The sequence below is a fragment of the Papilio polytes genome, unplaced genomic scaffold (assembly GCF_000836215.1).
Source record: "Papilio polytes unplaced genomic scaffold, Ppol_1.0 DF824269.1, whole genome shotgun sequence".
In the NCBI taxonomy this organism is placed as follows: Eukaryota; Metazoa; Arthropoda; class Insecta; order Lepidoptera; family Papilionidae; genus Papilio; species Papilio polytes.
Genome location: NW_013524935.1, coordinates 5,102,051 through 5,129,674, shown reverse-complemented (window position 1 = coordinate 5,129,674; position 27,624 = coordinate 5,102,051). Strand labels below are relative to the sequence as shown.

Below are 27,624 nucleotides of genomic sequence, written 5' to 3'. Positions count from 1 at the left end.
AACAGTAACATTAGAACAAAATGGAGACCAAAAAGGATATAAATAGAAAAATAATTTTTAGAATTTCATTGTTAAAATATCTATAGGTACGAGAGAAGTAATGATAAAAATTATCAATTCTCAACTTTAATTACGGATATCTTTTTGTTACATAGTTGTTTGTGAACAGAAGTGCATTTTTGTAACAATTGCACTTGTTTTATGAATATCCCCAAGATAGAGTTGGACACGAAAAATACAGTTTGATAGTTAAATAATTAAATCTATACAGTTATTATTTATCAATTCAAATACATATCAATGAATATTTCCTTTCGGTTAGTTAGTCCTAATCTTTTAAGGCTGTATTAATTCCACACCGATGAATATGTGGTACATGGTTTTTACATACATAGAAGAATAGTAAGAATATCAATTATAATTAAATTTTTCTGAGTATTTCTGAAATAAAAACTTCACAAAAGAACAACAAAGACTTTTTTAGGATGGCAATTTCATAAGTCAAGAACTTTTCCGCCATATTGTAAGTTAGCAAGTGGAAGTCGATCAAACACCAACCTTTTATGAGATTGGAGTTTACGGTGAAAAAATTGTAACTTTCAAAATAACGCAAAATTAATGTAACTTATTTAATTATTTGTTACCTATACGTATAAAGTTTTTATGACCGTGTTGCAATTTTTGCAATTCTTTTGATGGAAACGTCACAGCGCCATGTTGTATTCCTGCGCTGATTGCAGGCACGAGAAATCTGCCAACCCGTTTATTTTTTGGGATTAGACCCCGAGAATAAATCGAACTGCGATTTTGTATTCAAATATATTTTAATTTATATTTGTTGGCAAATGTCAAACAACTTTAGTGAATTCGATGTATCCCTGTTGTCGCATTTCGAGTGTTAACTCTTAATTTCAACTGCAGTTTAGTGCATCCGCGAAAGTTGAAAGGACTGTGTTGTAAAAGAAAGAAGTGATAATTAGCCAAAATTCCGGTCCCTACGCGCAGACGAGAAGGTGCCTACCCGCCGGGGCAGTCGGGCGAAGGAGATATGAACAACAAGCGCAAAAATCGCCAAGGGCCGCCGAGGTAAGGACAGTTTAGTTAACTTTCAGTATCGGTGTGACATGTCTTTGTTATTCGAACTGGACGTCGATGGCTTTGCGAATACTCGCCGTCCCCGTTGTCAAATTGACAGATTTTAGTTGTGTGAGCTTAGTGTATTATAAAGAGTGTAAACAAATGTGTCGATTGTATACGTAGTGTTAGGCGCGGGACACGCCGCCGTCGGAAGACGTTGGGATAGCTGCGACCGCGGCCGCCTTTAGATGTTTGCCCTACTTTTCTTGCGGCTTACGACTATTAGAATAGCCGCTTGTGATCAGCTGATCTTAGCGGCTGTATTGATCGCATTTCAACTAAAATGCATATTTCAGCACTCTATGACATTCATTCAATACTAGTAACAAATCAATAATGTTACTTGTGGACAGTAACTGGCAGTGTTAAAATCTGGGAATGTCAGCATCAATTTGGCTTTTATCTCTCCAATGTAAAGCATGTGTTTTAATTATTTTTGGCAACATTCCAGAGCTTTCTCAAATTTTCACTTCTATTGGTAAAGTTTTGTCATTTTAGTACCATATTTGTACTAAATATTGGCCATCATAATATATTGATGAAAATACATTTAAAAAGTCATGTAACAATTTTTACTTTGTTTAATAGCTCTCTTGATATTGTAATAAATTCAACAGCTGTGGTTGTAGTTCATATTTTAATTACTTTTGTAAGTAGACAATAACTTGCATTGTTACATAACAGGATCAGTAAAATAAACCATTAATCATTGTTAAGCATAAAATTTTCATAGATAGAATACTAATCATACATTATAAATGTGAAAGTTTAGATGGATGGATTGATGTTTGTTAGTTTGTAGCCTAAATGGCTGAATGGATTTGGATGAAATTTGGTATAGATGTAGAGGATAGTCTGGAAGAACACATAAGCTACTCACTATTGTTTTTTTTTAATTCCATGTGTATGGAGTTGCTGGTGAAAGCTAGTATTTAATAAACAATTAGTGAGATTTGTTTGTTTCATGAGTTTAAAACCCAATGGTAGAAAATTGTAATTATAATGTTAAAAAAGTGGTAATGTTCAATTACATTAAAAATTAGCAACTAGTAGCAATTTAACTCTTTCAATCATAAGTTTTACAAATTATTATATGAAAGAGGGTAAATACAAAACCATTTAAAAAAGATGAAATGTTTTGTTACAAAGAACTTTTTATGGAATCCATGATAAAGGAAACTTTATTAAATGCTGATTGAAAACTTACAATTGTTTTTCATTTCTATTGAAAAATATGTAAACAAAGAGACTTGAAATTGTGTACTCAGTAGGCAATGAGTTTCTTTTTCCAGTTTGTTTAATATTTAAAAAAATACAAATCAAGCTAAACTCAGAATGTTCTCATATTTTTAGGTGTAAATTTAGCACTCACCTGCGACTTGGTAAATGCAGGATTTAAAAAAAAAATTAAGTAGTCTATAATATTCTTGCAACCATTGGCTATCTTTCCATCAATAGTCCAGCTAACCTGGATTGCCTACAAGGAGTGTAGTCTTGTGTGCAGGTGGATATAATTTCAAAATTGTATTTTTGTTGTTAGCAATACAATATGTTAGTGACATATTTTTTCAACATTACATCCAGACAGTCTAATTTCATATTTATAAATGGTTTTTGTATGGAAGTTTTGACTTTGTACAAGATTTATTCCCAAAGTACCTTTATCATCTTGATGGAATAATAATGTAGATAATCAGTACATAGATAGATCAGTATGTAGATATGCATAGTGAGGAGGTTTCTGTCTCTGCAGCCCTGACCACTGGTTGCTTGTGTCATGGGATGCCGCAGCGGGTGGTGTTCTATTTTTTTATATAAAAATCATGTAAAATATATTATATGTAAAAATAAGTAATTAAAGATATATGGTAGATAATCTTAACATACCCCGATCTTGATATGAATGAATCATTTAAAATGATTCTATTTGACAACATAGAATGAAAGTTATAAGACCGATAACCAAAAATGCTTAAGAGACTAAAGTGAAAGTCTTAAGCTATGCATATAATTGCAGAAACCACATTTTTGAAATAGCTATTGAAGACTTCAAATATACTGACAGATTATAATATTTAACACTTGAATCTATTGAAATATAAAAGAAATATTTTTCATCATTAACACTCAAGCTACTAACCCAAGGTGTTAAGCAGAGTTACACCGCAATGCTGACCCAGTAGTGCTATAGCATACTTTTCTTTTTGTATTATAAGGGAGTAATTTCTTATTAGTAGGATTTAAATTCGGATGAAAGGAGATTACATGTGGCGGAAATGTGAATGTTAAGAGGTGTGGGGTAACACAATTGGATAAGATACGAAATGAGTATATTAGAGGAAGTTTGAGAGTAGCCCCAGTGGTTGAGAAAATAAGGAATAAAAGGTTAGAGTGGTATGGGCATGTTATGAGAAGGGATGAATCGCATGTAACAAGACGGGTGTTAGTTATGAATATGGAGGGGTACACCGGTAGAGGTAGAGCTAGAAAGAGATGGATGGACTGCGTGAAAGGTGACATGATCAAGAAGGTAGTGATGACTGAGATGACGGATGATGAGAGTTATTTGGAGGACGAAAACCAGGTGCGCCGACCCTACTGGAGGAGGATAAGGCAGGGGAGATGATTACTAGGATTCAATTGCGAAGACTAAAATTCAAAATGTTTTTAGTTTGTGTAGGTTTGTAAAGAGATCAATATTTTGCAATGAAAACTCAATTGTGATGTCTCATGTTAAATTTTGAATCTCCTTATCTAAACTAAGTATACAAATATACTGTCAGTAGCTATGTTGTAATCCTTATCAGTAGGTTTAATGATAGCGTAAGTTGTGCATTGAAAATAAAAAATTTAACTTTACAAGCATTTATTATATGGTAGAACCTTGATAACTCAAAGTTCATAATATCAAGTCATAGTTAAAATTGATCATTGGTCATTAAAGAGCTTCGTTTATATTAGTTATTTCACATATTGTATTGAATAATAGTAAAACCCTACATATGCCTACTTCAGTTTTAACTGAACAGTTGAGTTAAAATTGTTTGTAGGCACTACTTTAACAGTACAATGCAACTGACAGTTAATTTTGTCAATACTCATACAGTTTCGTCTAAACATCGCCTAGAAAAAGTGACTGGAATAGTGCTACTATGACTTCAAAAGTTATTGTCAGTTCCATACATTTTTAACTTTTCGATTATGAATATTGATTACTAGCTTTCGCCCGCGACACCGTCTTCGTGGAATAAAAAAACAAAAGTGAGTAGCCTGTGTTTTTTCAGATTATCCTCTATGTCTATGCCCAATTTGATCAAAATCCGTTCAACCGTTTAGGCTACAGACTCTAACAAACATCTATTAAAACTTTTGCATTTATAATATTAGTAAGATTGAATGTTACTTTGTCTAAGGGGGTTGTTACTTGTTTAGTTAAAGAAGTTCAGTAGAATAACAAATGATGAATTTGTTATGTTGTAATTGTTTTTTGCAGGATTTTTAAATAATATGTTTAGTCTGTGTAAAATATGGACTTTAGTCCTTGTTAAGTAAATATTATACTTGCTAATTATTGAATAAATATTGGCTGTAAATATTGCTTAAAAACAGTTGCTTGGTGATAAGTATGGAATAAAGAGAATAATTTGTTTTCGCAGCATGTTTGTGGTTTGTTTATTTTCTTTTATTACCAAATGTTACAACTGTAATTTAATCATATAAATATTATAAATGCGAAAGTTACGATGGATGGATGGATGTTTGTTAGCGTTTGTAGCCTAAACGGCTGAATAGATCTCCATATAATTTGTTACAGGTTTAGAGCATAGCCTGAATGAACACATAGGCTACTTTTTATCTCGGAAATAGTATGGTTCCCGTGGGATTCATTAATTTAGTTATTTAATGTTTACTCAATCGTTCTGCAATGGTTCAACATATTTTATTGAAATTTGGCACAGATATAAAACAAAGTCTGGAGTACACATGGGATAAGGTTTATCCCCAAGAAACGTCAGGATCCTCAGGGATACGTAGCTTTTTGTTATTTATATAGTTCATATGTTTTCTAATACCACTTGGACGAAGTCGCGGAAAGTTCTAGTTATGAATATAAATTCTAATAATTTCATTTTATATTATGGTATTGATTGAATAAAATCAGGCATTCCTTTCTTTGAAAGCTAGACTTGCAACATGCAAGAGTATAAATTTAGAAATTAAAGAATTTAGACCAAAATTTGAATTTTAGATTATCTTGTTGGATATATTTCAATAGACTCACCAAATATATTCTTATTGCTTACTCTATGGTGTGGATGGAGATTGATTGTTTTCTATTAAGGTATCCGGTTTGAAAAAAAATGCATAAGTAAAAAAGTTTTGTAAAGATCTTAATAAAACAATAGGAAACCAAACAATGTGAAAATGTTGCTTGAATTTGTTCAAACATAATGAATTAGTTATTAAAGTAATCTAATAAAATCTAAAAATTGATCTTTTGATGATTATGTTTTAATCAAATTTAACCCTAACACACACACACCCACAGTCTTTAAATACACACACACATACACACACACATACAAAATGCAACAAAGAAACACACGAACAAAATATAAAAATTCTTAGAATATAAGTAAAATTATTAGATATAAAAATGTAGTGTATGCTATGGAAGAACGGGACATTCTGTCACAAGTAATTATTTTACTTACAAGAATGTCCCAGCAACGGATACCTAATTGTAAAAATTTATGTTTTTAAGTAATAAACAATTTATTATTTAACAAAAAAAAAAAACTTCAGAAACTGAATTAAATTTTTTTAACATATTTAGTGGTTAAGGATGAAACATATGATGGAATTAAATTAAATTGAGTCAACTAAAATACAAAAATGTGTAATGAATATTGTTTTTTTTTTATTATGAAGAGTTTTCCTTTAAAATTTATTAATATAATACCCAATTTTAATTTGATAAACAAATTTTTTTCTTTATTTACTCCAATGTTTTACTCGGGTTTTATTGAAGAAAAAAAAAATCCGCTGGGCGCCTATTTTACCACATCCGAGTAGATTTAGAAAAATCACATCAAGATGTGATAAGTAACATTTGCTAAGTTGCGTTTTACTTTAACTTACATAATTAATCTATTGATTTTTGCTATGCGAATTATAATCACATTTTAAAACTTTATTCTAGAAGAGCATTATTCCAAAAAAATATGAAATTGTTGACTTGGTTGTAGGTATTCTCCGAATTTATTATCCTTAACTTTATTTCAGTGTAGGTAAATGACGCTTATGCGTTTAAAAATTTTTTATAGTACAAGGTAAATGAAGAACTGGCCACTAAAATTCGCCAAAATAGCGAAGCGACTCTGGCCGTACACATCCGCATTCACAGATTACTATTGATTAAAAGGAGGGACGCAAGAAAGAGGATGTTTGTGCCACATATATGTCCTATACCCTGCCAAAACTAATTCCCCTTCCTATCCTTGCACGATAAGGGTGGAAGAGGAATTAGACCTCTGAATATCTAAGGCAATGTTTCGTCACATTTAATTTGTTTTATTCAAAAGAACTAAAAATAACTTATTGTCATGTCTCCTCGGGTTCGTAGGGTTTTTTTTTTTTAATAATATAAAGATGTAAGGTAACTATGTCGATTGTAACTTATGCCGATACTTACGGTCAGCGTAGTTTTGCTAAATGCGATGTTGATGGTTTTGTTTGTGAACAGGTCGCCTCGGGGCCGCGTGGTGGCGGAAGGCGTGTATAGCAACGCGCACTTTATGCACGCAGCCACCTCCCACGTGGGGGACATCGTGCAGGTGCTCACCCAGTCGGGCAGCCTCTGGGAGGGCGTTTTTAAAACGTTCAGCGCCCAGTTTGAGGTCAGTTGCACTATTTTATTGCGTAATATTAAAGATATCTGGTTTTATATGGAATCGATTTTAGTAAGACAACAGAAGAACGGAAAAGGAGGAAGGAAATGCTTATTTTTACATGTTTTTTATGTATTTTAGTGTTATGTCAAGCTAAGTGCGGCAAGCACCGGTGATCCGTGTTTAATACTCAGAAAACATGGTCTTTTATATTTCTTTACTAAGAAATACGCATTATTTTCCTATATAGCTATAATATTGTTTTTATTTTCAATTAATCTTTAAGATGTAAGGAACAATTTACTTCCCAGTGTCAATGTAAAGTTGTTTATGTCCGTATATACTGGAATAACCTGTTTATATTCGGGGAATACCCGGTTTGTTTTTAATAACATTTAAGAGTAATGTCTGCAGTATCAAAAGAATGTATAACGATAGGTATAGTGTGTTTCAAAAACTATCAGTTTTATGTGTTATTAACTTTCGCCCGCGACTCCGTCCGAAAGGAATAAAAAACTAAAGGAAATAGCATATGTGTTCTTTCAGACTATCTCCTAAATGGATATCAAATTTTATCGAGATCCGTTCAGCAGTTTAAGCAACAAACTTTCATAAACATTCATCCATCTAAATTTTCGCATTTATGATTCATCATCACCAGCTCACTATATGTCCCCACCGAGGGGCTCGTAACCTACCTTAATGAGAGGTGACTAGGCCATAGTCAACCATGCTGCACTGCGGGTTGGTTGACTTCACACATATCTTTGAATTTCTTCGCCGATATGTGCAGGCATCACGATGTTTTCCTTCACCGTAAGAACGTAGGGTAAATTATGTATATATGAAAATTCGAAAAATCGAAAATCACATTGGTACAGCGGGATCGAACCCAAGATCTGTCAGTAGATTACAAGATTACAAGTCAAGTGTTCAAACCACTGAGCCATCGACGCTTTTATGATATTAGTAAGAATAAAATGTAAAAGATCTATTTGGACTTCTACTCTGGGTATTTCTAACTTGTTGGATTCAGGCTATGAATCTGAGACCAAGTTTTAATTACACCCTAAACTTGAGTATGGAACGGCGTCCTTCAAGTTGCAGTGCAATGTTGCAATTAAACACTATCAATTTAAATTATAATCAGTTATATACAAAAGAAAACGTTAGGAATCCATCGACTTATGCCTGCAGATACCTTGAATCATAATTTCGATTTATAATCTGTCTTAAGTACAACTCAAGAGTCGTTTAATCATTACTTAAGTATTTTAGTGTAGTTTTCTGGTACTAAATTTACACCAAAAAAGTGGCAAGTACAGTATTTATTTCTATGACGTAATTGTTAATTGGACTATAAAAAATATACCTAAATATTGACTCAGACAGTTCCATTCTAAGTTAAAAGATCGCTAACCCTGACGTGTGATTCTAAAGCCGTCTGTAACACCCTTTGCTATACTCAAGTTTTTGCAGACAGAATATTATTCTCGGTGTCGCCGAACTGACGACCTTAGGTTTGGCGCGGTCGCTGAACCATCGCAGACGTCAATCACACGAACAAGGGTTTCGCAATTCTAAAAAACATCTAAGAAATCGATTTAGATTAGACTAGATTTCGCCTGTAATCTAGGTCTAAATGGTTACCACTAAAATGGTATAATTCGAAGTTAATTCTTTTTTATTTAAATTTATCGAATATTTGTAGGGGGTTGGGGCTGCCCATGTCAGCTTCAGTTTATTATGAAATCGTCATAGTGCATACCCGACCAGATCTAGACGAGTTTATAAAGACGTTTAACATATCAATAGACGGGACAACGCGAATAAAACTGTAATCCAGACTTGTTAACTGTTAATCTAATTTGACACGCCTATTGTCCAGTCTGATTTATTTAAATCTTTGATAACCTATTGTAGGCTAGATCAGATACAGTTTATAAAGGACAGATAGTATGTGTAAATTAGGTACGGATATAGGACAGGGACGTAATAGACGATGGCCGGCCGCGGCCGGGGCTGGTGAAGTGCATCGTCCCCCGCCGCGCCGCCGCGCCCCGCCGGCCCCGGGCGCGCTGCAAACTGGGTCGGATCGATACACGCACCGGCTGCGCTCCTTTTCACCTCCCCCCTACACCTCCCCGCCCCCTGACCCCCGTCCCGCGCAGCCCCCACCAGGGACCTGCGAATCAATCCCTGTTACAGTGCCTGCAGAATTCTGTAAAGCTCCAGTTGAACACTAGGCACCATTTTGTGCTAAATGTGCTTTGTGCTTGATATCAGAGACGTTTAAAAGTGTTATGTGCACAATGGATGGACAAATAATGTTGTTTCAACAACCCGTTTTCTTCATAAGCAGATCTGTAATAAAAGGTTATAGATATGGAATGGATGCAGAGGAATATGAAAAGGTGAGCACATAACACCCCGTATGTTGAATTGGCACGTGAGTAACAAGGTCGCTCTTTTGCCCGACGTGACAATTCAAGCGTTATTCAACCTTCTTAAGTTTAAGGTTATGTCCTTGGTTAGATTTACTCATTTGTTTGGTAGCTAGTTAAAGCGTTACTGTCCTATTATAATTGTAAACGGTTATGTATGTAAAACAAGGGGAGTGAGAATTTGTACTCTACGGCTTATAGGTCAGGGGCGTTAGGGTTTCTTTTTTTTATTAAGGGAAATAGGTCTACAAATTAAAGATTAAATGTAAGTTTTTATGTCATTTTAAGGCGTGATTACGGGTCAAAATCTCTTTATTCGGGTTAAAATTTACGTTCATAATTTTAGGCATTGTCTTTGTGTACTTTTAATATTATAAAACCACTATTTTATTATATATTTAATGCACGTTTACGTAAGCGCTGAAAATTGTACAGGTTTTTTTAATTTATTAGAGAATTTATATCTTTATAGTGGTTTAATTCAGTTTTGTAAAACTCGTCTTCAACAAAAGCTTCTGTTGAAGTAAAGATTTTAAACTCGACGTACGGTGATTGCATCCCTCGTAACCGTGTCCTTTATAATACAATTTTGTTTCATAATATAGAAATTTCTAGACTAGAATTTTCGTCAATATTGCTATATTAAATTACACGGTACTTTATGCTATGCTTTGACAACTAAAATTAATATTATGTTGAAATACTTTATACAATAGCTTTTAGTACTGAATCTTCACTAAGGGACGATTACTGACACTTTAACTGCAAGAGCAGATAGTACTTGCCCAATTGTCATCATCCGCACTAGCTTTTAATATGAATAATATTATACAACATATGTTTGGAATTATGCGATCGCGATCTCCTGTGAAAGTATAAATAAGTATCTAGACTTTAGCAGATCTGTGTATAAAACTTTAAAAATTCACGGTAAAACGGTAAGACTGAAGTCTTAATCCAAAAGCATTTAACAATTATATTACCTTGACTTGTAATTTCTTACTTGAGCTACGGCATATTTATTGTAACAATGGCCTTTACAAAATCTGCTAAAACAACAGAACTAGACCCTCTACACTCTTGAACATGTTAAATAATTTATGTACAAACGAAAATAAGAGAACAAAGATTATGACAGCGGTAGATACGTGTTCTATTTTTAAAAATGTAGATGTTAGTAACTTCCGGTATAGGTTCCGAGCCCCTCAGGGGAATGTATAGTGAGCTGATGAAATGTGGCCTAAAATAATGCTCACGATATTAAGTATACATCATATTTTATACTTATCTAACTTCTAACTAATATTATAAATGCGAAAGTTTAGATGGATAGATGGATGTTTGCTAGAGTTTGTAGCCTAAACGTCTGAACGGATTTCGATGAAATTTGGCATAGACGTATATGATAGTCTGGAACACATAGGCTACTCAGTTGTTTTTTAATTCTAAACAAACGGAGTTACGGGCGTAAGCTAGTTTTGAATATTTTCCGGGTCAATTGTTTTACAAATAAAACGTTTTAAAAATCATGAATGGACTTATCTCGGATTGTTTCGGAAACGAAAGTGCCAGCGACCTGGTGATCTTCAACCTTTGTCTGATAAACTTCTAGTTCTTCCTACCGATAGTTGGCGCTAGTTATCGAAGTGGAAGAAAAGGTTTTTCCAGGTTTAAGCGATTTTAATGTAACGAATAATTTGTGCAAATAAAATCAGTAAGCGAAATACGCCAAATAAACGCCCAAAAAAAATCATCTGTGGCTCTATTCAGCATACGTTTTTTACCATAAGTTTTATTCATGTTGTTTTTGTTTTTATATAAGCAACAATATGCTTACATTCTTGCGTTTAGTTACTCAACACCTAAACAATATCTGAGCATGCAAAACATCTCGTTTTATTTGTTATTCAATCTGTAATCGTCTTTATTTCAACGACAATAGAGCTTAAATTGCACTGTGTCGCTGTTACACTTCCTAGAAAGGTGATATGTAGATGGTAGTGTCGATGTCCGACCCTGGTGTATTTAAATAATTTACCGTCGCAGAAGAATAACACGTCCGAATGTGTACAATTTAATTTATGACTACCCTCAAAAATAACAACTCAACTAGACTTGATAAGATCAATGCGTCTTAAAGTTGCATCTATCTGCCTACTCTGTTACGGTCATTATGTTATGACCAGCTATCGTCCGCGTGGAATAAAAAAAAAATGAGTAGCCTATGGTCTTCCAAACTATCCTCTACGTTTATACCAAAAATCGAAATCCGTTCAGTAGTTTAGGCTACAAACTTTAACACACTTCCATCCATCTAAACTTTCGCATTTATAATATTGCACTGATTGATTGTGTTTATGAATGTATTGAGCGTATTGTCAGTTACGTGATATGGGCGTGGCGGTTGCAGTGCTGGTCGATACTGTGACGTAGTCCGCGTACTGCATGTAATCTTTGTTGTCTGTACTACTCTCTCCCTGCTATTAATGACGCATTCGTTCTACATTTAGGGAGGCACTAAGTGTAGATTTGCAGTTACTAGCGGTTCACTTTTAAAACGAATTCTTTTTTAACCCTAACGATTTACACTTGGCTTACTTATGAAGTGGTGATCATTACATTCATTTTGAGTGTTTATCGATTCATTCGTCACTTCACCTTTAAACTTCAAACTTAAAAGCAACCTATATGAAAAAAACTTATCCGCAGCCTAAACAATGGCCCCCTGTGTTTACGAAATATGAAATATCGTACACAATTTTGATAAATTGCCATAAGGAGTACTACAATGCTCTCGCAACTTGAAGTAATGTATACTTTAACGATAAGGTGTTAGGGTCTGAAATTCTTTGAGTGAATAGTAGGGAACCTTTGATCGTTAGTATACCAGGCGAGTGGTCTTGCCTTCGCTCTGATCACTAACTTGCCCAAAAGGACGAAGAACAGGAAGGAGGAGCGCGCGAAGAAATCAAGGGAAATACAATCAAATTAAAAACTTAAAATGAATATAGATAAAATTTATGTACAAAGGGAAAATTATAAACAAAAAAGCCTAGCAAACATTATGAGAATTTATTGAAGACTGACAAATTATTTACAAAAAGGATAAATTAAAAAATTATAAATTCTAATTTTAAAAAAATATAAAAAGTAAAGATATAACAAAAAGGCTAATTGCATCGCCAACAATATCGTATTTTTTGCCACCCCTTGTTTAGGTTATAAACTGTTATAATTTAACTGGTAATAATGCGTAAAAAAGTATACCTAATTTATCTATTATGTTATCATTTCCTTCCTGTCATTATCCATCATTTATAACTGACAAAGAACTGTTTGTATACTTTGTTATCAATGTAAATAAATTAGAACGTTAAAATACTCTGAAACGCGACAATTGGGATACAGTAAAGTCTTCGGCAAAATCTAAGATTCCCGTGAGATAGAAATAATAACTCTTCACCTAATATTTGTGATACTAAGGCCTTGTTTTCTTATAACAGTGACGTCATTTTTAAGCTATCTAAGTCTCTATCCAGTGGTGGGACAGGCCCTAAATAGTTTTATGAATTTAACTCTGTTGTTAAAGCAATAGCTAGATATTAAATATGTCATCCTGTTGGTTATATACGTGGATATTTTGTACATAATGATGATAGTGTATAGCGCAGTCTGTTGACCTCGACATCCCTAATCCGATATGATGCTCGCACGTAAGGCCCGGACAAGGTTGCCATGTAATGTCAAGGAGCGGAAGATTCAAATACCTTAAATAACGACGTAGTTTAAAGTCATACTTCTTACTAGATTCTACTTAGATGGATGGATGTTTGTTAGAGTTTGTAGCCTTAACAGCAGAACGGATGTCGATGAAATTTGGTATAGATGTAGGGCATAGTCTGGAAGAACACATAGGCTACTCAATTTTAAAAGATACGCTTTAAAATTTTAATGTGTAGTGAAAATGTTGGTTAATATTTTACTTTGTTGGCAGGTGGTGCTAGAAGTAGCTCACCGCGTGGATCAAGAAGGCGTGGTCGCTGTGGACTCTGTGGTGGAGAAGTTGATCTTCAAGCCTCAAGACGTGGTGTCTATTCGCGCGAAGGACTCTGACTTGGAGTACGCCACGCATGATGTGTTCCAGACTGATACGGCCATTAGCAAGTTTAATGGTCAGTATTGTGACGAAATCTGTTATGGCAGGAAACTAATTTGTATATCTTAAATATTAATAACTAGCTGTTCCCGTGCGGCTTCATCCGCTTAATATAATAATCTTATTTTGTTGTTAACAGTTTGTAAAACTTTAAATTGCAAATGTCAAAATTCAAATGCATAAATGACAACGAAGGCTTTTGCCATTGGTTAACAATTACCATTGCCATGCCTATGTTGCTTCTTTGCTGCTATTGGTGGTTTTGTCTCTTTCTCGCATAAATTATATATCCTAAAGCATGTCGTAAGTGTAGGTCTTTTTATTAAAGAAATAATTCTTTAAAAATATGCTGTGATTTCACATCCTAAATAATTAACTAGTATGTTTTTATGCTTTATTATTTTATTATTTTTTAACAATTAATGTAATTGTAAGCGATATTAATTTACACACTGAACAAGCGATCCCGCCAGGAATACGCGCGAATATTCCAATCCTTCTCATGACATTGACAGCTGTCAGCTAGGGACGTGACGTTTATGCCGACAATCTAGTGTTGCTTCAATTCTAGAGCACGGTACTAATGTTCTTTATATTTGTCGTGTTGTACAGGCAACGGCCGTACAGCAGAAGAACGTCACTTAGAGCCGTGGGACGGTTGTGACGGCGAGGGTGGGGACGCGCCATCTTTGAATGGTGACGCGCGCCTCGACGAGCTCGAGTTGGACCACCGCGCTAACGGCTGGGACGCTAACGATATGTTCCGTAAAAACGAGGAGGTGTACGGCGTTCATAGTACCTACGACCACTCCCTAGCAGGGTATACGCTGCCGCTGCAGAGGAAGGACACCCAGGATTACAGGTATATAAAAATTTATCGATGACAACCCTATTTTGAGTACTGCACCCAATACGTTATTTATTATATAGTATATATACTATGAGTAAGGAATTGATATAGGTAATAAAAAATGTCTGGTCTAAATTAAAGGTACTCAATAATTTTTAGAAGAATTTCTCGTTGTCGGTTTGTCTGTGTGTTTGTGCGAGCTAATCTCGGAAACGGATTAATCAATTTCTAAATAGTTTTCACTAATGTATTGTAGTATATCTTACTTAACATTTAGTAATTGTTTCAACTTAATGTAAAAAAAAAATTGGAAAAACTCTATTTCTAATAATTAGCAGCGAACGTTGCAGGAAAACTTCGTACGCGTTACTACTTACATAAAGCTTTTTAAATCTGAATTTCAGTCAGCAACATCATATTTGCGAAATTTATCGTTATTTAAAGACATCTTTGTGTTCAGAGACGCCGAGGCTAAGGCGGAAGAGATAGCAGCCGAGATCGAAAGTGCGCCCTCGTACAAGGCCCGTATTGAACTGGAGAATGGAGATGAGGAGGAGCGCTTTGCGGCAGTCGTGCGGCCGCAGGACGGCGCGCCCGGCAAATATGTTATACCAAACAAACGAAAACATTTGCAGGTAACGTACTAAACCAGTTACATGTACATCAGTAATACAGACGATAAATAACGCCCACAGTTAAGATTTCTTATACTAAAAGACAATTTTAAAGGTTTTTATGTCTGCAAACATATGACTGCAAAAATAGGAACGTGTTAGAGAAGTCATGACGTTACTAGCTGTCGTCCGCGAATTTGTTTGCTTAGAATTATAAAAAAAAATTAAAAGTAGCCCATGTGCTCTTCTAGAATATCCACTACATTTATGATAAATTTTATCTAAATCCGTTAGCAGTTTAGGCTACAAACTCTAACAAACATCATATTAGTATAATTTGAAAAGTCCTTAAAACATTTGTATTTGAAAATCTTATAAGAAAAATTGTTTTCTGTTCAGGGTGGTAAATTAGTGAAACCAGTGTCGGGCAACGGCGGCGGCTCGCCGGGCAGCGGCAAGCCGGGCAACTTCCCGCACCCCGCGCACCCGCAGCACCCCGCGCACGCCCCGCACGGGCCCCACGCGCCACACGCGCACCCCGCGCACGCCCAGCACGTCGCGCACGCCCCACATCCCGCACACGCCCCGCACGCCCCGCCCAAGGACAAGGAGCACCGCCCCCCGCGGCACCACCTCACGCCCCCCTCTGACAGACGGCTGGATGATTCACCGGTATGTATAACTAACTAATATTATTATGTCTGTGTTAAACCATTTGAATGGACGTGTTTGTTACTATATAAGTCCAAAACGCCATAATGGATGGACAAAGATAAAATTAGGCATAGATGTATGTAGAACATAGTCTGCGCGGACAGAGTCGCGTGCAAAAGCTAGTCTACAAAATGTCTTTATTTGGCTGTCGTCAAAAGTCGTCGTTTTTATCCAAGAGATCAATAAACTTATAAAATTTTAGCTTCCGCCCGCGACTCCGACCGCGTGGAATTAAAAAACAAAGATGAGTACCAAATTTCATCGATATCCGTTTAGCCGTTTAGGCTATAAACTCTAACAAACATGTAAACTTTCGCATTTATGATTTAAGAAAAGTAAAAGCAAGGATCTTTTACGAAGAAAATTGTAAGTAATACTATTTAATATTGTTTTACATTTTTTCCTGTGTTTATATGTAAAGTGTATTGTGTGAATGTCAGTCCGGTGCGAGCAATGGCGGGCTGAGCGCGGGCAACAAGAGCTACGCGGCGCAGGCGGGCGGCTACCACGCGCCGCCGCCCTTCCCGCACCACGCTCAGTGAGTTCCTATGACACTTTTTTTGTATCGGCGGGGGGGGGGATCTCACTAAAACCCCCCTCGGTGGCACTCTCAGGTGCGATTTTGAGGGTCCCCAGATTTCCAGTGAAACGTACCGTTATCCTCTGGACTGAGCTTTCCCTCTATCCTACATTGGGACGCTATGACACCTTTGAAATTAAAATTGATGTTTTTATGTAATAATATAGATTTATATGTCCAACAGACCACAATCCGGCAAAATGAATGGTGACCCCCGAGGACCTCCTATTACTAGACAAGGCTTCTCGCACCACCATCATGTAAGTTTCAGTCTTATTGTCTAACACATATGTTGTATTTTAGTTTGAAATGATTAAAAATTTTAACCTTTGTTCATTAACAGAATGCAATACCCTCGGAGCCACGCGCACGGACCCAAGCGCCGCCGGAGCCGAGAGAGCCCCGGGAATCACGGGATCCGAGGGACCCACGGGATCCCCGCGATCCACGAGATCCACGGGACCCCAGAGACCCACGAGATCCCAGAGACCCGAGGGACTCAAGGGAGATGCGCGAACCACGGGAACGACGTGCAGATGAAGTGCAGGTGAGTATATTAATAAATTATTAATTTAGACCCTCAGAGCTACTGACACCCGCCAAAATGGCGCGCTATTCCGATACGTAAGAATGACATTGATAGCTGTCAGATAGGGACCGGACGTCTATAACGATGTTCGAGTTTTGCCTGAATTTTTCTCTTAAGAAATTATTTTTTGGAGCGTGTATATTGTTAGGTTAATGTAATCAAATTGCGGACTCCGAGATCTGTTTATTCGCAACGTATCCGAGTGGTCTAAAGACAACAGTATTTTAAGGTTAGTGCTGCCCGCTTCAAATACTAACTGGATATAACTTAGAAATTGTTAAATGACCACTTCGTTAGTGCATATTAAAACGAAAAATCTAAAATAAGCGTCATTTTGAAAAATAGTAAATACTAATGCAGTAATTTTAACTAACAATTACGGCTTTTTGATGCCGAATATTATAATAGTGAAATGTGTGTCTTTAATAATAAGGCCACTCCAGTTTTCATTAAAATTCTCACATATGTCATATTGCAAGCGCTTAGAGTGCAGTGTTTAAAATTCGTTTCAGAAATTGTGTTATCTCCATGTAGTTCATTTTATAAAAAAAAAAAGGAAATAAATTGGCGGGAACTCCGATGTGCTCTTTGAGTTTATAGGAATCTATTATATAAAGTCTCCCTTAGTAACAAAAATGTCAAAGGTTGTATTTAGTACATGTTCATCGTCATATTATCACCAGGAGCTCCGCAAGTTCGGTCAGGAGTTCAAGCTGGTATCCTCCGGTGCGCCGCCGCACCAGGTGCAGCACCAGCACCCGCAGCATCCCCAGCACCCGCAGCACCCCCAGCACGTGCACCAGCCACACCCGCAGCACCAGCCACACCAGCCGCACCAGCCGACTGTCAACCCACAGCCACCTGTAAGTACAATCAAGGAATCTGGCGATGAACTTAAACCTAGTCGTTGGAATATTTACACATAGATGACGTAAAAAAATAATCAATAGAACGCAGCTTTTTTCATTTGTCTGTACTAAAAGGGTTGGGACAATGGTTCATGAGTATTTTTGTTATATTATTAAATTGTTTTCAAAAATTACTGCAGCCTAATTGGTTATTGGAGGTGGGGTTTGTCTCGTCGCAATGTACAAAGTAATTTTTGTCAAAGTGAAATATAACGCCCGGCAAACTTCTTGAACAAAAAGCGGCGTAGTGGGGGAAGTTTCGCGCACGTACACTTTTAGACAAAATAATTGACCTATTTTGAGTATTTGTATTAATTAGGAATGAAAAAATTCAATTTTAAATTTTAAGAACATGACACATGCATAAACAGCTTGTGCAATATCTATAGATGATTCTTGTTTCATGAAACAACACGAAAAAGTAACATTTTTCTAAAAAGACAAGCCAGGAAAATAGTATATGATGTATATAATCATATACTATTTTCCTGGCTTGTCTTTTTAGAAAAATGTTACTTTTTCGTGGCATATTCAACACAAAAAGTCAAAACAATAACAATCAAATAAAACTTAACAATAATAAACAAATGAGACTCAAGAATAACAACAATAGAAAAAATTATAAACAATTATTACCGAAAATAAGTAACAGCGAAATTGGGCCAATAAAATTGGAGATAAGTAAATTCGGGAGTAATCGGAACATGGGGAAAGAAGCGGGACGCAAAGGTCGACTGATTAACCAATAGCAAGAGAGCGCGCGCGCAGTCCCCCTTGCCCCGCCAAAAAGACCCAAAAATCGACTTCTGCGCAACTAAATGTATTGTTCAAGATGTTTGCCGGGCGTTATACCAGAGATTGCATTGACTGTACAACCTTAGGATGATAATAATGGAAACATTGTTTTGAGTCACCATTTCCGGGAACACAATGCCTGGCTTGTCAGATTCCTAAGTATACAACTATCTTGAGTCTCATAGCGATTAAAATAACCCTTTATGGAGAAGATCTTAAAATAACAAATCTTATTTAGACAAACTATATCTATACTATTATAATATAAAATATATAAATAATTACTTCGTAGATGTGGTCTTTATGGTTTATATCTGCTTGTTTCTTGAGTATTACAATAGAAAGTATATTTGTAAATTTATACATCAGCAGCTACCGCCGCCCGCGCCGAGCCCGCCCGAGGTGTCAGCGAACGCGGGCGCGCCCTCAGACCCGCTGCCGAAGCGCGAGCGCCCGCCCAAGCAGCACACCCCGCCCGCCACGCACAAGGTACTGTCGGAGAACTTGACGGTGCTGCACTTACAAACTTCACGCGTTTTGAGTGGTTTTTTTACCTACTTATATAAATAAATAAGATGTTTTTAAATGTGTGTAAGGATTAGGCTGGCTTTTTGTCTTTTATCATGCGTAACATATCGGAATCCTTATTCCGTTTCTGTTAGTGGAAGGAAGATATGTAATTAATAAGACATATGTTCCATAAGTTTGGTTAAAATCACTAGGTATAAGGCAATCTTTTTTTATTTAAAACTAAATGTTGCTCGCGAATTCGACCGTTCTATATTAGTCAGTTTTGTAGTAAAAGATATTTGGAAATTGGTCTAGTTGTTTTTGAGTTATTTAAATACATACAAAGATAATAAAATACAAATCTTTCTTTTTATATCAGTGTAGATAAATAATTAAAATTTGTAATATTTCAACAGCCTCCACCAGTACCGAAGCCGGAGGAACCAGTATCCGAGGATCAGTCGCCGTCTTCATCATCACCGCCATCATCAGCGTCTCCCGGCGTGGACCGCGCCATCGCCACCCTCAAGAAGTCCACCCTCAACCCCAACGCCAAGGAGTTCAACCCCAGCGCCAAGCCCTTCACCCCGCGCAGCCCCAGCACACCCAACCCCAGCCGGTAATTGCTTAATTTATCACTATGGGACACACTTAGCATAGACTTAGCTAGAGTCGAAAATTGTAGAATAAAAAATGAAACTAGATTTTACACGAAAACCAAGTAACTAGACTGTGTTCTTCACGTCGTTTTAAGATACATAAAAACAAACATCCATTTAAATTTAAATTAAAACATTTAAAATGATTTAGGGCCTGTCCCACCAAATTGTAAATTGTCGGATAACATCATCATCATCATCCACTTGCCCTTATCCCTTATGGAGGGTCTGCACAGTATGTGCTGCTCCTACATACATCTCTAGCAGCCGTCATATCTGAATCCACTCCTTTCTTAAGCATATCCTCTTTCACACAATCCATACATACTTTCTTCGGTCTTCTTCTTCCTTTGTAGCCATCCACATTCATTCTTAACACTTGTTTTTAAAGGTTGTTAAATGTTATTATCTGTCTGTCAGTCCGCACACGCCGGGCACGCCCGTGGGCATGGGCGTGGGCGTGGGCATGGGGCTGGGCGGCGTGGGCGTCATGGGCGCTGGCGTCAGCTACGTGCCCGCCCCGCATCCCCCTCCACACATGGTACGTACTTTCATATTACCTCTTGAAATTAAAAAAAACTACAAATATTTAAATCCTTTTAATGGTATTTTTTTTTAAATCAGTCCAGTAGTTTTTGATTTATTGCAATACATATTAAAATGTAAATCTTTCTTCTTTATAATGTTAGTATATAGAGAGATAGTATTCATTATTTATACTAATTCAACAGTCAAATACTAGAATATTTTAATACGTAATAGCGTTATAAATTATAAGGTAATTAAACTATTGAATTTTATTAAATTTTTGAGATCTGATAGATTGTATGTGACTTATAATGCTAAATATTTGAGATCAGCTTCAGAATTCGGTTGTTAGAGTCTGTTTTCAACTCTTTTTTTAAATAATTAATTATCATTTGATCCAACTTTTAAATAAGATTATCGCAGTACTGATCTTTCGTACAATTCCGGCTCGAAGGACCATAATTTACAGAATTACATGTATTGAAAGCACTGGTTATAAAAAAATCTTAAAATAATTCCAAATCACTTAATAAATGTTAGAGAAGGTTGAGAAAGAATGGAAAACATTAATATTCCATATATATTATTTCATGTTAATACATAATTTATATATTTGTATCCAGTTCGCGCACCAAGTGGCGGCGGTGCCGGCGTACGCGATGGTGGCCGCGGCCGCCGCAGCCGCGCAGCAGCCGCCCGCCTACCTGCCGCACCCGCACCCCGTGAGTACCACCACACACACCACACACACCACACACACCACACACACCACACACAACAAAGAAACTGTGATAGAGTTGATATCACTTACTATTATTTACTACCTTTCTCCTGTTTTCTTCCAGACTACACTCTACATCTATGATAAATTTCAATAAAATCCGTGTAGGCGTTTACACTACAAACTCTATCCATCTAAACTAATATTAGTAAGATTTATGGTGTAGATGTAAATGGTATTATACTTTTACTATTATCACTTTTGTGGAGTTAAAAAAATATAGCCTATGTTACTCACAGATAAATTACCTTTCTAATGGTGAAAGAATTTTTAAAATCGGCCCAGTAGTTTTTGAGCAATACAAATCTATTTTCTAAAAAAACCTAATGGTTAGTTCTTTTAAATTAGACGATACGAATATTGTTTTTAACACTGATTTCAATTGAATCTGTGTTCATTTCAATATGATTTGAGATCTTTTGATCCATACAAAGTTTAAACATGATGGGGGATGGGGGTTGGGGGATGGTGACAGATGGAGATGGGTTGCGAGTGCCGGCAGTACGCGCCAGTCATACTGCTGCCGGACAAACGCGAACGAGACGCGGTGAGCGCATGCTCGCTATTTCCCATAACTAATACTAACTCCAGACAGACTCCGCGTTTCTTGCTCATTTAAACTCCCTAAGTGAAGGTTTCTAATCGAAATGATTTAACTATAAAGATTTAGGGGCTACCTATTACAGCTGTAGTCGGTCGTGAATCATTTTACAACCAATTATAAGAAATATTAGTAAATTAACAAAATGTACTAATATTTTAAAAAACATACATGTGGCAGAATTGGATGTTACAAGAAGAACGTTAGTTATGAGTGTGGTACACCGGTAGAGGTAGACGTAGAAAGAGATGGATGGATCGCGTCAAAGATGACATGATCGAGAATGGAGTGATGACAGATGACGTATGATAGTTGTGGAGGACAACAACCTGTTGTGCCGACCCTACGGGAGTAGGATAAGGAGGATGGTGATGATGATAACATGTGGCAGAATTGGACACTTTAGTATGAGAAATTCTACACTAAGGGAATATTAATGACGATTAAATTCCGGCAGTTGATTTATCAAGATTACACAAAAATGTTTGTGCTTTGAATAAATATATAACGGAACGTTTTTTTTTACTTTTAATATTAACAATGTTTTTTGAATTGAGAGTGAAGCCATACTAATATTGTGAAGTTTTCTCGCTAATCTTATAATTCAATGAGTGCACTAATTGATCTTTGACCTAATTATCGATTTTAATGAACATTTATTGGTAAGTGTGTTTATTACATAACTAGCTGTTCGCGTGCGGATTCATCCGCGTGAAATTATAAAAACTTTATTTTATTGCTTACTTTTTTCAAATTATCAATAGCAAATATCAGAAAAATAATATAAGATGACAAACGAGCAAGCGGCCACCTGAATCCACCGAAATGGAAAGCGACCGCTGCCCATAAACATCCGCAATTGCAGCGTTGCCTACCCTTCATTGACGGAGAAGGACACGCACAAATAGGACATTTCCCCTTCCTGTGCGTCTCCACCGTCAAAACCTCTTTTCCTTTCCATCCTATCCTCTTAAGAAAAGGATGGAAAGGGAAGAGGAATAAAATTAGGCCTTGATGTACAGTCGCTTTTGTAATGTATGAAAAAAATAGCTTGCTTGGTACATAGTAATTTTATTATTCCGTTTGCACAACTCACTGATACCTTATTGGTTAAAGGCAGAGTTTGTCTAGTTGAATGACACAAGGCAATTTTACTAAAAGTGAAACACTGCTGATTTCCACGACTGTACTTTTACTATTGTTATACTACATGTAAATATCTAGAGTATTATTAAAACTTAATAAAGATAATTAAAATAGAAACTGTGTATTGCATATTTCGATATTGTAATTCCTTTTATTCTCTTGCAGTAGAATCTTTTCTAGATAACCTCTTCTGGAGATAATTTTACAAATTTTTCCGACAACGACCATAATTTAGCCGCCAAATCCTTATTATTCGCTTTATCAGATGTCCAACTCTCCTTACAATCTTCGAAATACCGACCACTTATATCATCACATTCATCTGCAACTGCTAAATATATAGATGTCTGTGCTCCTTCTTCTGGACTCTTAAAGAATGTATACAGCACGAGGCTTCTCATCTTCTCCAAGAGTGTGGAACTTCTATACAATGAGGTGTTTACTTGCCCAGGGTTCAGACTGTTCACCACTACACCAGAACCTTCCAATCTTCTTGCTAGCTCGTTGCTAAATAGAATATTGCATAATTTACTGTTAGCATACGCCTGGAAGTAACCTTCTGTATTACTCCAGTTTTCTGGTACCTCTCCCAACTTGTGTAATGCCGACGACACGATAACGACACGACTCGGTGACGATTTCTTTAATATAGGTGTAAGCAAAACTGTTAATAGAAATGGAGCGAAATGATTTACTTGCATATCCCTCATAATCCCATCTTCAGTTTTATCCCTTTTCGTACAGATAGCACCAGCGTTGTTTATTAAAACGTCTAATTTCGATTCTGTGTTTATAAATTCTTTGACGAATTTTCTGACAGATGTCAAAGATGAAAGATCTAGTTGAATATGTCTAACGAATTTGTTCTTTGTTGTATTTATTATTTTTGCTACCGCGTTCTTGCCTCTGATGTCGTCTCGACACGCGATGATCACCTTTGCACCTCTTCTTGCTAAATCCAGTGCTGTCTCGTAACCCAATCCACCACTGGCGCCAGTCACTATGACCACTTTGCCCGTCATTATATTGTCAGAATAACATTTACCGGTTGTCAGTTTATTGAAAAGTTTTATAAAAAGCAGTGAAATTAATACCCATAGTAACCACATCTTAACAATTAAAATATTAATTCTAAACACTTATGTAATTAAAATAAAGATTTTAATATAATAATTAGTTTATTTTACGCGGTATATTGGCGACCTAATCGGAATTATATCAGAATACGACTGATTTAATTATCTAGTTGTAATAAAACTATTATATTTGTCTCGTGGTTTCGAATGAACAATATTTTTTAGGCTTCACATCCCAGTATAAAATTTTAATAAAAATATCGCAACATTTTTTGTAAATTCTAAAGTTTCGAGTAATAATAAAGTTTTGTTGATTTATATTGTGATTCATTCAAATATGGCAGATAACCTCAAAATGTATTATAATGTTCTTAACTACATTCCACTTTAAGACCTTGAAATTATTACTGCAATAAAGAAGGTAAAAATATTAACATACTAGCCGTTCCCGTGCGGCTTCATCCGCGTGAAATTATGAAAATTTTATTTTATTGTTAACATTTATCAAATTATAAATAGCAAATGTCAAAATGACATGACATGATGACAACCTTGCTTCCTTAATGTTGGCAGCAACTTATGGTCTCTTTCCCACATTAGGGTTTTTATCCAAAATATTTACCCCTTAAGTTTAATGGCGTTAAAATATATAGCCTAAAGCTTGACGCAAGTGTAGGGCATTTTATAAAAAAAAAAATATTCAAATATATGCTGTAATTGAAGTCATCTTAAACAACAAAGAAGAGTGTGTTTACGCTTTATTATAATAGTATAGATGTGTACTGTTTATATTTCCGGTCAGTCTAAATCGAAATATTCTCTAAGCAATTTTCGTTCAATTTCTAGTGATTTCTGTACAATGTTCGATGTTAAGTGGGAGGCGAATTTATTTGACTTTACAAGGTGTTATCAATTTATTCACATAATTAATATGTTTAACGTAATCGATCACCCGCTGTTATCACTTGCCTCGGCTGATACGCGGCGACCTTGTATAATATCTTGCTATTGAAATTAACTGGATTTGATTACTGGTTAAAAAGATTTTTACAACTTTTAAAGTAAATTGTCATTTTTAAATTATACCGATATGTTGATTCTGATGAAAGTAATTTGATACGTTATTTAAAAAAGGGAAAGTTCTTTAACTTTAAAATAAATAAAAATCGTCTAAAGATAATTAGACCTTTGGTTAAGATTATTCTATAAATTGTCATATTTGTATGTAAAATAACTTACATTGAGGTTTTTTTGTGTGAAATATAACAAATTTTGATGTGACCATTGTTTTAATATGACCTAAATTTGGTAAGTTTTCAAATGAAATAATGTATTGTATTATTCGACAGTTATACGGTGCCGCCATGGGGGGCGGGGCGGCGGTGGCGGGCGCGGCGGGGCAGCACGCCCCCTTGCCCGCACAACAGCAGAGAAATTTCAGAAAAGGTAACATTATATGTTAAGTCTTCTAAGGTATTTTGTAATTTAATACATTATTTACTACATTTACAGTGGTATATGCAAATAGACTACTCATAAATAATTATAGTTTTAAAATTAAAACTATAAATATTAAAGTACTAGCTGTTCCCTTGCGGCTTCATCCGCATGAAATTCTGAACATTTTATTTTATTGTTTACATTTGTCAAATTATCAATAGCAAATGTCAAAATGACATGACAAACCTTGGCAATCTTACTTCCTTGATGTTGGCAGCAACTTATGGTCTCTTTTCCACATTTAGTTTTTTATCCAAAGTATTTACCCCTAAGTTTAATGGCGTAATGTAGGGCTTTTTATTAAAAAAGGATTATTCAAAAATGCTGTAATTGCTGACATTTTAGGCAACAAAGTAGTGTGTTTACGCTTTTTTTTATAATAGTATAGATTGGTGGTTCAAGTACTTGATTCGAAGTCTGCCATGTATTATTGTTCTTCTTTATGTACATATACCCAAAGTTATGGCAAACGAATAAGTGAAGAAACTCAAAGATATATGTGAAGTGAATCCGCAGTAGACCCTCAATGGAGAGGTATAGTGAGGTGATAGGAAGGTAATACGTTGTGACCGTGGATTCAGGTGTGCAAGTGGCCGCGGCGACTGGGCAGCCGCTGCTGGCGCCGGCGCCCATGCAGCCCTTCGTGCCCTACCCCCACCCGCACCCCCACCCGGCGCACCCCGCGCACCCCGCTCACCAGCCTCAGCCGGCGCTGCAGTACCAACATATGGTCAGTATATTCAAACAAATAAATATACATATAAATATATAAGAGTGTATATGTATTGAAAAATCATATTTCGTATATGTGATAACGAAAAACATTTTATTGTTTGTCTGTCCGCAAGGTCGCGTACGTTCCGGGTTATCACCGGAACGGCTGGCCAGATTTATGCGGGACCTTTTTGTGAAGGTAGCTCATATACGCGGACAATGTTATAGGATATTTTTTAAAAATTTTGCATTGACGAAGTCGTCTGAGACTTCTAGTGATGTTATAATTTCAGATGAGAATGTACGGGGGCGGAGTGGCCCCCGGCGTGGGCGTGGCGGCCGGCGTGGGCGTGGGCGGCGGGGTCGGCGTGGGCGAGGGCGCGGCGTACGCCCCGCAGGCGCCCTCCCCCGCGGCCGCGTCCCCCGCGCTCTACCCGCCGCCCTCGCCCGCGCACACGCCGCACCCACACCCCCACCCCCACCACCACTACCAGCAGCCGCCCTTTCAGGCCAGTCCTATGGTGAGACATTCATTTATACTAGAAAAACAAAGAACTGAAGCAACTAGCTGTTCCTTGTGACTACATCCACTTAGAATTAAAAAATATAGCCTATGTTACTTACTGATAACTCTAGGTCATTAATGGTGAAAAAAATTTGAAATCGGCTCAGTAGTTTATGATTATCAATACATAACAAAATTTAAAAATACAAATCTTTCTCTTTTTAATATAATATTATTTATGTTAACTTGTGTGCAGGTACTATGCCCTCTGATGGGTCCGGGGTCGCATCACCACCACCACCACCACCACCCGCACGTGGCGTACCTCAACCACGCGCCGCCCACCGCCTCGCCGCCGCACCACCCGCTGCCCCACCCCCACCCCCACCAGCTGCAGGGACAGGTAACACACTGACACTGACATTGAAATAAACCCTAGTAAAAATGGTTTAGGTTTCGAGTAGTAGAAGAAAATGATGGGATGGAAAGGGGGAGTCAAATTGGAAATGGAGTGAAATGTCCTTTTTTGGTGCGACTGCTACTTATAAATTTACTAGCTTGCGACTCTGATGGAATTAAAAAAAAAAAGTATATCCTATGTGTTCTTACCTACTGTTTGTTCTGTACATGTATGCTAAATTTCATTGAGATCCGTTCAGCATTTTAAGCTGGAAACTCATAAACATCCATTTAAACTTTCGCGTTAAAATTATTAGTAAGAATAGTAATATTTTGTATGTTGTTCTAGCAACAACAAGCGCTGATGCCGCCCCCGCACCAGCCCAGCGGCGGGTCCTCCACCCCGGGCGGACACACGCACCCCTAACCTGCGCCTGCGCCCTCGCCGCGCGCCCGCACACACCGCGCGCGCACAGACACCCCCCCGCCGTGCTAGGCCTCCGCACACCCCACACCTCCCAGACCAC

At 36.7% G+C, this 27,624-nt stretch overlaps 1 protein-coding gene and 1 pseudogene across 3 annotated transcripts; one reads left to right on the top strand and one right to left on the bottom strand.

Moving 5' to 3' along the window:
• Positions 1-527: 527 nt before the first annotated feature.
• Positions 528-27,624, top strand: LOC106108977 (ataxin-2-like protein). 3 transcript variants are annotated; one of them, XM_013290362.1, is made up of 19 exons: positions 528-1,086; positions 6,884-7,037; positions 13,467-13,644; positions 14,241-14,490; positions 14,939-15,113; positions 15,492-15,764; positions 16,247-16,344; positions 16,571-16,646; positions 16,730-16,933; positions 17,659-17,838; positions 19,051-19,167; positions 19,605-19,807; positions 20,268-20,388; positions 20,999-21,097; positions 25,329-25,425; positions 26,061-26,209; positions 26,487-26,714; positions 26,955-27,101; positions 27,447-27,624. In XM_013290362.1, exons 1-19 carry the CDS (start codon positions 1,049-1,051, stop codon positions 27,522-27,524), a joined length of 2,865 nt encoding a protein of 954 aa, XP_013145816.1. In that variant the 5' UTR covers positions 528-1,048; the 3' UTR covers positions 27,525-27,624. The 3 variants fall into 3 exon arrangements, with proteins under 3 accessions (XP_013145816.1, XP_013145807.1, XP_013145825.1); XM_013290353.1 differs by having other exon boundaries at positions 19,048-19,167; XM_013290371.1 differs by lacking the exons at positions 26,487-26,714; positions 26,955-27,101; positions 27,447-27,624 and adding an exon at positions 26,328-26,424 and having other exon boundaries at positions 19,048-19,167.
• On the bottom strand, positions 23,056-24,196 carry LOC106108996 (annotated as a pseudogene).